At 45.8% G+C, this 11,281-nt stretch overlaps 1 protein-coding gene and 1 non-coding gene across 2 annotated transcripts; both read left to right on the forward strand.

Moving 5' to 3' along the window:
* The first annotated feature begins 1,270 nt into the window (after positions 1 to 1,270).
* On the forward strand, positions 1,271 to 1,344 carry TRNAT-UGU. The gene has a single exon. It is a non-coding gene; the product is annotated as a tRNA-Thr (tRNA).
* Positions 1,345 to 8,438: 7,094 nt separating this feature from the next.
* Positions 8,439 to 9,404, forward strand: LOC122490244 (olfactory receptor 2B11-like). The gene has a single exon (XM_043592842.1). It carries the CDS (start codon positions 8,439 to 8,441, stop codon positions 9,402 to 9,404), a length of 966 nt encoding a protein of 321 aa, XP_043448777.1.
* The last annotated feature ends 1,877 nt before the right edge of the window (positions 9,405 to 11,281 follow it).

The raw sequence follows: 11,281 nt of genomic DNA on the forward strand, positions 1-11,281 counted from the left end.
TTGGAATTCGGTGCGGATGTCACACGGGGCAGAGTCCACACGCGGCCTGGGCGCGTCCTCCCACGCCGGTTCTGCCTCCCGGTCTCCCGCCCTCCGCCCCTCACCTCCGGGCGTCCAGGACCCCTGCCCGCAGACATTCCCCCAGTCCCAGACCCCACCCCGGTCAGTCGCGGAGCCTTTCCGGGGGCGCAGCGAGACCAGGTGCCAGCTTGTGCGCCTGGCTCTCGGCGCCCTGGGTACGACCTTGGGGAGGGGGTGCGGGCGATCACTGGGGTGCGACCTCGGGTGCGGGGTGCGGGTCACCGAGAGGGATGCGACCTCGGGGGGCCTGGGGGCGGGTCACTGAAGGGAGGTGCGACCTCGAGGGCGTGGGTCAGGTCACCGTGGGGTGCTACGTCGGGGAGGCGGGGGGAGGGGGCGGGTCACGGCTGGGTGAGACTTGGGGGGCCGGGGGGGCGGGTCACCGCGAGGGATGCGACTTCGAGGGGGAGTCGGGGAGCGGGTCACGGGTTGGTGCGACCTCGGGGGTTGGGGCGGATCACCGCGGGGGATGCGACCTCGGGGGGTGGTGCTAGAGGGGAGAAGGCGTCCCCGTCGCCAGCTGAAGACGCCCCTCCCTCTCAGGCGGCCCGGGCTGCGCCGGGTGGGCGGAGCAGCGTTCGCCGGAACCGTAAAGCCCCAGGAGAGCCGACCCGGACCCAGGAACCAGCTGGGGCGCCGGGGGCCTCGCCGCCTCCCCTTCGCCTCCAGCGGGGCACCTGCGCGGGTCCCGGCAGCGCCCTCCGCGCGGCGCGGGCGTCGTGGATTGGAGACGCGGCATGCCTCGCTTGGCCGAGGTCCACACCCCGGCATTCCGCTCCCAGCTCCTGACCCTCCCTGCAAGTGACTGCTTGCGCAGTGCAGGTGCCGGGTGCCCGGGCGGCGCTCCGAGAGTCCTGCGTGAAGCTCCTTTGTTAGAGACCCCAACTTCGCACATTCGAAGGTGGAGTCCACGTTACAGAAGAGGCGCAGCCCCCGCAAGGTGTGATTTTGGAAGACGTCATCCCGCTTGGGGGTTACGGGGGATGACGTCGACTTACTGAGGGCTAGCCTCGGCCTGAGAGAGGTGCTGTGGGTTATCCTTGGACCGAGCGAAGCGCTGGGAGGCCTAACGGGGCAGAGGCGCCGAGCGTGTCCGCTTCCCACCGGGTCCTGCACCTGCACCTGCTGGGGCGGGAACGTTTAGTCTGAGAGGGAGGACAGACCCAGCACCGACCCCGCTGTGTGCGCAGGCCCCATGGCTTAGTTGGTTAAAGCGCCTGTCTTGTAAACAGGAGATCCTGGGTTCGAGTCCCAGTGGGGCCTCGGCTTTTCTCTTATTGATCCATTAACCCCTTCTGTTCCTTGTTCTGCACTGTATTTAGTGTTTCTATAAATTCTGACACAATCACTCGTAAAGCACTTGTGACTGTGAAATTCTCACTCTCAAGGGAAAGTGATGTTCCTTTATGATCAAAGTGATAACAACTGTAAGAGAGGGAATCAATAGAAATGGGCCTCCGGTGACTCTCAGAGGCGAGAAACACAGAAATCGGCAACTCCCTACTTTGCTGAAGCTCCTCCGTGTCCTCGCTTTTTGCGGGGGAGGGACGTGGCGAGGGAGTGGGGGAGAGAGAATATAAATGTTCCCAACTCGTAAAACCTTTTTCCGAACTCCCACAGAATTTATTAGTGATTCTAGAAAACCCAGCATGGTATGTTTTACATGTGATTTTCCAAATACTACTAAATTATAAAATAGTAATTTATATTTTCTTATGTGTCTTCAGTCTTCAAGGGAGGCTTTTAGTCCCCAAGGAACTAAATAAATTGGCCCCACGGGAAACTGAACTTCAGTTCTGCAGTTTAAAACGCAGAACGATCCGACAACGCAGGGATTGCCAAGCTGGGTATGCACTGGAGTCACCTAGGGAACTTGTTAAAACAGTTTCTTGGGACTCATCCCCAGAGGTTTTAATTTGGTGAAGGACCCAGCTGTGTGTACTTTTAGCAATTACCTTTGCAAAACTCCAGCTTAAAATATTACAGACAGAGCTGAACCCAGAGGGAGGTGGCTGTATGCCCTTCGCATTTTCGTGCTGGTTCACAAACATCCACTTACCCTCCTATCATCAAGTTCGAATTGTGGGACGTCTACAATATTCCAGGTGTTTCCAGACCCACCCTCTCTTAACCCACCAATCCTGTCGAACACGTGTAATAAATAGCTCTTTGTCAATGAGAAAACAGCCTCGATGATGTTCACAGACACATAGTTAAAGACAAAGTTCAATGTCAAACCCAAGCCTGTCTGTCTGATTCTAGAACCCATGCTTTTCTCATGATACATGTCTTCTATTTTATTAGAGTCAATAATGAAGTCTTTGGTCACAGAGCTGAACAAAGTTAAGTGACTTGGACTGATCTCAAACCTAGTCCAATGGGTTTGGGAGCAGGAGATAACTCTGGTGTTTGTTTGTTTGTTTGTTTGAGAAAATTCTTGCCCAGTGAACGACTGCTCAACTCATGTTTGAATCATGGAAGAGGAAAATGTAAAACAAAACCTCAGGAAATGATGTAAGAAGTTCTCCATGAGGAATGAGCAGGCCCTGTGAACAAACCGGGCCTGTCTCCTAGGATCTATCTTCTTTTGCCCTGGACAAGCTCTCCTCATCCCCTGCTTCTTTTGATTTAAACATAGTGTATTAGTCAGCTGGGGCTGCTGTAACAAAATATCACAGACTGGGTGGTTTAAACAACAGAAGTTTATCTTCTCGTAGTTCTGGAGGCTAAAAGTCCAAGATCAAGGTGCCATCAGAGTGGTTTTCTGGTGAGGCCTCTCCTCCACCTTGTAGACATCAGCCTTCCTGCTGAATCCTCACATGGCTTTTCAAGGAGAGAGAGAGACAGTGAGACACTGTGATCGATCTGGTAGCTCTTTCCCTTCTTATCAGGACACCAGTCTTATTAAGGGCACCACCCTTATGACCTCAGTTCATCTTAATTAATTCCTTAAAGACCCTATCCCCAAATATAGGCACATTAGGGGTTAGGGCTTCAACATATGAGTTATGAGTTGGAAGGGCGGGGGTGGGGGGACACAACTCAGCCCATAACAAGCAGGAGAGGGAGAACTGTGTGGCTGAGCTCTGAGTAACAACTTCGTCATGACGGCATCTAAGAGCTGCGAAAGTGTTACCTGCTGAAAAGGGAGCTTTGTGGATGTGAAGAAAGTGTTGAGAAAAAAAGTGTTGTCATATAGTTAGCAAGGATTTGGCCTTTAAAACACTTTTTAAATTGCTTTTTCTGTTCTGCCTGGTCCTGAGGAGTGACCTGGTCTGACATATTCTCCCATATCATAATGGAGATAGCTGGAAATTGTCCCAGCCTTTGTAGGAAATAAAAGGAAGACTTAATTTGATTAACACCGTCCTGAAGCCAGCTGAGAAAGACATGAGCCTTGTCTCCAAGGAACCTCCAATATGGTGGAAAAGACCAAATAAACACATATCCTAAACACTACAGACATAAGAAAACCAATGCTTACTCATGACATTTGCAAAGAATTCACTTGGTGTCAGGGGCGCCTGGGTGGTGCAGTCGGTTAAGCGTCCGACTTCAGCCAGGTCACAATCTCGTGGTCTGTGAGTTCAAGCCCCCGTGGTCTGTGAGTTCAAGCCCCGCGTCGGGCTCTGGGCTGATGGCTCAGAGCCTGGAGCCTGTTTCCGATTCTGTGTCTCCCTCTCTCTCTGCCCCTCCCCCGTTCATGCTCTGTCTCTCTCTGTCCCAAAAATAAATAAACATTGAAAAAAAAAAAAAGAATTCACTTGGTGTCTGAATTCTGGAAATGTGTGAGCCTTGGGTACATTGGACAAATTACACCTTTTTAAACTTCAAGTTCCTCAGCTATAAAATTAGGACATTAGGGGCGCCTGGGTGGCTCAGTTGGTTAAGTGTCCACCTTTGGCTCAGGTCATGATCTCTTGGTTTGTGAGTTCAAGCCCTGCGTTGGGCTCTGGGCTGACAGCTCAGAGCCTGAAGCCTGCCCTGCTTCAGATTCTGTGTCTCCGTCTCTCTCTCTCTCTCTCTCTCTCTGTCCCTCCCCTGCTTGTACTCTGTCTCTCTCTCTCTCTCTCAAAAGAAAATAAACATTAAAAAATAAAATAAAATGAGAACATTCATAGTGCCCATCTCGAGGAGTTGTTAGGAGCACTGTATGAGAACATTCGTGTAAAGCGTCTAGGATATATGAAGTTACTATCATCATCATCATCATTAATGCAATATATGCTTTCTGCAAATTGTTGGGGTAAATCCTACTCCCCCTTGCTATTATGATGGGACTAATGAGTGGAGGCAGTGATGCCCTCTATAATCATAACCCAAACTGTAAATGAAAGATGGATGCTGTTTCTCCAGGGAGATTCACTTGCCAGGGATGTGCCCCACCCCGCCCCCAGGGGCCACTGGCATAATGGGTGAGAACTGGCTTTATATGCCTTTGAACCAGACTTGGAACCCAGGCCTCAGGAAACACATTCACCCTACCTGCCGGATCAAGACCCTTAGTGGCTCTTACTGAAGCCGAGTCGTGCTTGCTTCCCTCTCCCAGGACTTTTGGGATCCAACCCTTTTGCAATCTTTCTCCTGACTAAAAGCTTCTATAGCTAAAGACACCTGCTTAATACAAGTTCAAATGAGAAGAGGTATGTTGTGGTGATGTCTCTTTCTAGTCACACCAGCCAAGAGGGAAATGGGTATTGTTCAGTTTTATTTTGTTTTGAGACAGAAAGTGAAGGTTCCAAACTGTGAACAAGATCAAGCGTGGTGAGGCGACCCCATGAGCTAAATGAATTCTCATTCTGCCAGACCAATGGCTAGCGTGTATCCACTTCAGTCCAGAATTATGTGCAAAAGATCCCATTGTCTAAGAGACAGGAGGAAAGAGAGCAGGTGTCACTAAAAATCAGTTCTCTAAAGGCCAATACTCTGAAGATAAATGTGAAGATCAAACCTTGTGAACAATGACCAATAAGCCAAAGTATTGAGGATTTTTGGTGGGGGAGGGGATGCTGTGGGATCTTGTTTTATTCTTTTCCTCTGCCATTTCATATGCAGATGTAGGAACTTCCTGGCAAGTGTAGTTTATTATGTTCTCTGTTTTGTGTTTTTTTTTTTTCAACGTTTTTTTTTTTTATATTTATTTTATTTTTTTGGGACAGAGAGAGACAGAGCATGAACGGGGGAGGGGCAGAGAGAGAGGGAGACACAGAATCGGAAACAGGCTCCAGGCTCTGAGCCATCAGCCCAGAGCCCGACGCGGGGCTCGAACTCACGGACCGCGAGATCGTGACCTGGCTGAAGTCGGACGCTTAACCGACTGCGCCACCCAGGCGCCCCTGTTTTGTGTTTTTAATTTATTTTTGAGAGAGAGAGAGACAGAGACAGAGACAGAGCATGAGTAAGGGGGGCAGAGAGAGAGGGAGACAGAATCTGAAGCAGGCTCCAGGCTCTGAGCTGTCAGCCCAGAGCCCAACATGGGGCTTGAACCAACGAACAGCGAGATCATGACCTGAGACAAAGTTGCCCACTTAACCGACTGAGCCACCTTGGGTGCCCCTGTCCTCTGTTTTCGGAGACACGTTCCCTTACCACTGCCTCTGCCCTGATATCTGTCCTTGGTGGTGAAATAGCAGCAACAAAGCGTCCTAACCGTAGATTCAGGTGGTTGTGTGACACTTCGTGAATGGGAAGTTGGTCAAGTTGACACAGAAGTGACTTGAGAAGCAGAATTCATCCTCTGGACCCTGAGGACCCATTGTTACAGGCCAGGCTTTAAATTTACCTTTTTTTAGGATGCCTTTTTTGGTTAACTCACATACTCGTACCAATCCTCACATACAAGCCCCTTCCTGTTCATTGCATTTCCATTCTCTCAGCACCTCGGACTAACACTTCAGATTTCTCTCCACTGCTTCCTCTGTCTTGCACACATACCTGGCTCCTGATCATTTCCTAGCTGACACTCTCAGCCTCTCTCCCTGGACTCCTGCAGCAAATTTCCAAACGACCCCCCAGTTTCCAGTCTCCTCCCCTCAATCCCTCATTCTGCGGCCCTAGTAAATGTTCGGAGTGCCCCTCCCGTCATTTTCACAGGCCTTCTGAAAAAAGTCCTGATTTGCTCAGACCCCTTAACCTCATATTCAAGATTTTCTGTATCCTGGACCCGAGTTATTTCTACAACCTGGTTTTCCATTGCACCAGTCTATGCATCCTAGGCTGCATCATCAGTGCGTGCTTCCAGTTTTCAAAAAAATGCGTCTCTCTCTAATGCCCTTTGCCATCACTTAGAGATCTCAAGCTCCCCTTCCATCCCTTTTCATTTAATTTTCATTTATGTTCAAAGTTAAAAAAAAAAGAATACTATGAGCTCGCATCGAAAAACCTTCCTCATCACTCCTCACTCTTGATTCCTGTTCGCCTGAGGTAACACATTTTTTTTTAATTTTTTTTTCAACGTTTATTTATTTTTGGGACAGAGAGAGACAGAGCATGAACGGGGGAGGGGCAGAGAGAGAGGGAGACACAGAATCGGAAACAGGCTCCAGGCTCTGAGCCATCAGCCCAGAGCCTGACGCGGGGCTTGAACTCACGGACCGCGAGATCGTGACCTGGCTGAAGTCGGACGCTTCACCGACTGCGCCACCCAGGCGCCCCAACACATTTTTAATAATTTTGGTGTTTTCTTCTATTCACCCATATTTCCTAATAACCAGCTTTCATTCTATTTGGATTTTTTCACTTTAAACATGATTTGTTTATTATTTACTATGAAAAATGAGAAACTTTAACCCTTACATAACAAAGAGAGAGTGAAAGGAAGAGCAAATGAGAGAGAGAAGACAGAGAGAGAGAGCGCTCTATGCCTCACCCTCCGAGTATTCACACATCACACTGTTTAGTTACAGCAGCATTGAGGGTTTACGCTTTCGTGACTGTGTAAACGTTAGTAATGATGGAATCATCTAATGAACCACAGCTGCTTGAAACTCTCAGTTCTATCGCAGATGGTACAAAATTCCTTTTTTTTTTGTTGTTTTTATTTTTTTCATTTTTGGAGCTATGCTGTTCAACCCTTGCTGTACTCTAACACGTTCCCAAGACGTCCCATTACTGTTGTTATGGGATTGCCCCTCATCCTAGGTTCCCTGTCTCCTGGGGTCGTCCTATTGTTTTGTTCTCTCCTTTATTTTGAAGGTACATAGCTTCCAATAACTCCCTAAGAAATGGTGCCTAGGAAATGGCATTTGGGGTTTTGTTCATGCCTTCAAATGTCTTCTTCTAACTTCATACTTGATTGCTCGGTTGTGAATAGAATTTTAGGTTAGAAATCATTTCCTTGAGAATTTTAAAATCATCGCCCTTCCCTTCTCACTTCCATGGTTGCTGTTAGGAAGTTCAGTACCATTTTTTATTTTATTGGACTTCATATGCATATTTTCCCCTCTGGAAGTCTTTGGGATCCTGTCATCCTGATTTATCTGGATGCCACCTATATTCTCATTCCAATTCTTGGAGTCCCTCTCTTTCCTCCTCAGTGCCCTGACTTACGAGAGACCTGCAGAAAGTTTCAACCCACTTTCTGGTACCATTTTCTGTTTCAGTCAAGGTCCCTGGTCGTAAACAAAGATAATGATTCTGATAAGTTAAGCAGAAAGGAGATATTGGAAGAGTGGTAGTTTACAGCATCAAGGCAAAAGAAGAAGAACAAAACTTGATCAACAAGCAGAAATGAAGGGAAGCAAGACACAGCCAAGATCCCACTCCAGAAAGACGATGAAGGATATATCCTTTAATGTTGTCACATGGGACATCAGTCAGGGAGGCACCTGCTCTGACAGTCCGTTTCCTCCTCCCCATTCTTTTGCATCATTTTACCAAGATTCAAATCCTGTGTAGAAGAGTCTGACTGACCACATGTAGATCACACGTACCCTTAGCTCAAGGTTGCTGGGAGAAGAATACACTGCCCACCTCCCAATGGCTTCTTTAATCATACAGAAGAGCCACAACCACTAATGTCCACTAACCTATCACACAGTGCTTTGATTTAGGAAAGAGATAGATAGATAGATATAGATACATAGAGATAGATATAGATATAGATAGATATAGATATAGATGATATAGATATAGATTTGAAAGCACTTTCTCTACTGAAAGGGCTTTTCAAATGTTACTTTCTAATGTTAATTATAATTATGATATTCATTAATGTTATGATTTATATTGAGCGTGTCCCCCACATGTCTCGCATAAAAGTATATTTTTTCTCATGTCTTCAAAACTTCTGCTAACTTGGGGTTTTAAAATCAACCTTATCTTCCTTGATCTTAGCAGGTGTCTCCCATCAAAATTCAATGAAGCACATGAATGAAAGTTTTCCAGAAGACTTAATTCTTATGGGTTTTACCAAATACCCTTGGTTGGATCTCCCTCTCTTCTTTGCCCTCCTGATTTCCTACACGTTGACGCTGTTGGGAAATATTGCTATTATTCTGGTTTCTCAACTAGATTCCCAACTCCAAAGTCCTATGTATTTCTTCCTCACAAACCTCTCCTTTTTGGACCTCTGTTTCACCACCACGACTGTACCCCAAATGCTGTTCAACTTGGGAGGCTCCAACAAGAACATCACTTATATAGGCTGTATGGTGCAGGCCTATATATTTCACTGGCTGGGCTGTACTGAATGTGTCCTGCTTGGCATCATGGCCTTAGACCGCTATGTGGCTGTGTGTAAGCCTCTGAGGTACTCTGTAATCATGGACCACAAGCACTGCCAGCAGCTCTCCAGCTCAGCCTGGCTCATTGGTCTGGCAAATTCACTGCTGCAGTCGACGCTCACAGTCCAGCTGCCCCTGTGTGGGAATCAGGAGCTAGATCACTTCTTTTGTGAGCTGCCCGGGCTTATTAAGATGGCTTGCACGGACACCACAATCAATGAGGTCACTTTAGCAGTGGTGGCCACCTTTCTGATAATGGGACCCCTCTCCATGATTCTTGTCTCTTACAGTTGTATTGCCCAAGCTGTATTTCGAATCCCTTCTGCTGATAGGAGACTTAAGGCCTTCAACACTTGTTCATCACACTTACTGGTGGTGTCTTTATTTTATGGCCCCGGCATCTACATCTACATGCAGCCCTCAGGGGACAGCCCTCAAGACCTTACTAAAGCTCTGACACTGTTTTACTGTGTTATTACTCCTATGGCCAACCCATTCATCTACACCTTGAGGAACAAGGATGTTAAAGGAGCTTTAGGGAGATTTCTGAGGAGTGCCATTTTGTCCAAAAGAATACGAGAAAATGATGCTTTACTCTGAATTGAAAAGCTCAACAATAAACTGAAATATATCCTCCTTTAAATATATGTTTCTCCAGAATTGTGCTCAAAAGCCAACTCAAGAAAACCTTCATGTGCTATATTTACCTACACCACTTTTAACACCAGTTATGTTGGTTTATTTCCAACACCAGCCAAATCTCTGACACCAATGGGGTGGCCTACAATTCGATTCAATTCTGATACTAACTACCCAGAGTTAGCATAGACTCCACAACTTAAGGGCTCAGTCCCACAAAAACAGCCTCCACCTTGGATGTCATTCAGAAGTCCAGGGCACCTATACTTATGACCCACAAACTAAGTCAAGGATTTCTACAACCTCCTCAGGTTTGATAATTGGCCAGAACAGTATATAAAACTCAAGGAAACACTTTTCTTACTTTTACCAGTTTGTTACTAAAAAAACAAAACAAAACAAAACCACCTAGGAAGTGCTGAATGCAAGAGGTGCATGTGGTGAGGCTTGGCAGGGAGGGGTGGTGGGTAGGATGTCCATTCATTCTCAGAGCATGACACCTCCCAGCACCTCAATGTGTTTACCAAACTTGAAACTCTCTAAACCCCATTGTTTAGGGGGTTTTATGAAAGCTCCACTACATAAGCATGATTGATTAAATTATTGGTGAGTGATTCAATCTCCAGCCTCTTCCCTTTTGGGGAATCCAGGGAAGGGGCCAGAAATTCCAACCCTCAATAGAGGTTGTTCCCTCTGGCAACCAGCCCCTTCATCCTGAGGCCATGAATCACGTTATTAGGATAAACTCAAGTATGACTGGAAGGGCTTGTTATGAATAATAAAAGATGCTCCTATCACCCCTATCACTCAGGAAAACACAAGTTCTGTGTCAGGAACTGGGGACAAAGACCAAATATATATTTCTTTTTCTCACACTTTGCTTATGAAAATAAGCACCTTCATAAAAAACACATTTACAACAGGTGTTGTTAATCGCAACAAATTAAATGTGAATCAAAAAGTTGGTATGGTAACTACTTAATTTGGGTCTATTCTTCATAGTATAAATTATAACAAATTATATTTGAATCAAAAAGTTAACATTTTAAAAAGCTTTTCATTAAAAATAATATATTTTTCTGTCACATTTGTAGAAGGGAATTGAATTTATGACAATTGAATAAATGGAATGTAAGACCAAACAAGATGAATAGAAATGATAAAGATGTATGTCACAAAATAAACATAAAAAGTAAAGTTGTGGTTTTGAAAGTGTAGCCAATATTATATTTTTTTCTATGCAAAATATAATAATTATATAATATATATATTACCCTGCAATCACTAGATAAGCAACAGCTAATAGATAAATATACAGATAGTTTATGTATGGGGAAATATAGGGTAATATACCATTATGTGACAAAACTTGGTCTTACAAACAAATTTTTAAAAATGCAGACAAGGTTGCAAACTGACGTGGGTTCCTGGCTCCTTCTGCTAATACAAGCTGGGAAATGTGATAGGTATATGAAAGAAGCTGATGGGTTTTAGAAAATAACATTTTTTAAATGTGAGAAATAGTTGGAATATGTAAATTAGCTTAGTGCTGTTATCTGGAGGGCAACAGGACCCTAGAGAAAGAGCTTTGAGGGCCAAGACTAGAGGATAATCTTGGGAAAACCTTCTCGCTCCCATGTGACATGAGGGGATCCTTGTCCTCATTTTGGAAAAGCTAAGATGTCTGTTGTTCTTTGAAATATGAGGTGGTTACAGCCTTTTGGAAAGCAATCTAACAGGACCTGTTATTATTAAAAATATATATGTTCTTCTACCCAGCAATTTTACTAGAAATAAAATCATCTGTGAGGAGGGCATGCATAAGAATAAATGCTGCA

This window comes from Prionailurus bengalensis, chromosome B2 (assembly GCF_016509475.1).
Source record: "Prionailurus bengalensis isolate Pbe53 chromosome B2, Fcat_Pben_1.1_paternal_pri, whole genome shotgun sequence".
Taxonomy (NCBI): domain Eukaryota; kingdom Metazoa; phylum Chordata; class Mammalia; order Carnivora; family Felidae; genus Prionailurus; species Prionailurus bengalensis.

What these genes read in the sequence shown, in the direction of transcription:
- LOC122490244 (XM_043592842.1), top strand. Translation starts at nt 8,439, where the DNA reads ATGAAGCACATGAATGAAAGTTTTCCAGAAGACTTAATTCTTATGGGT.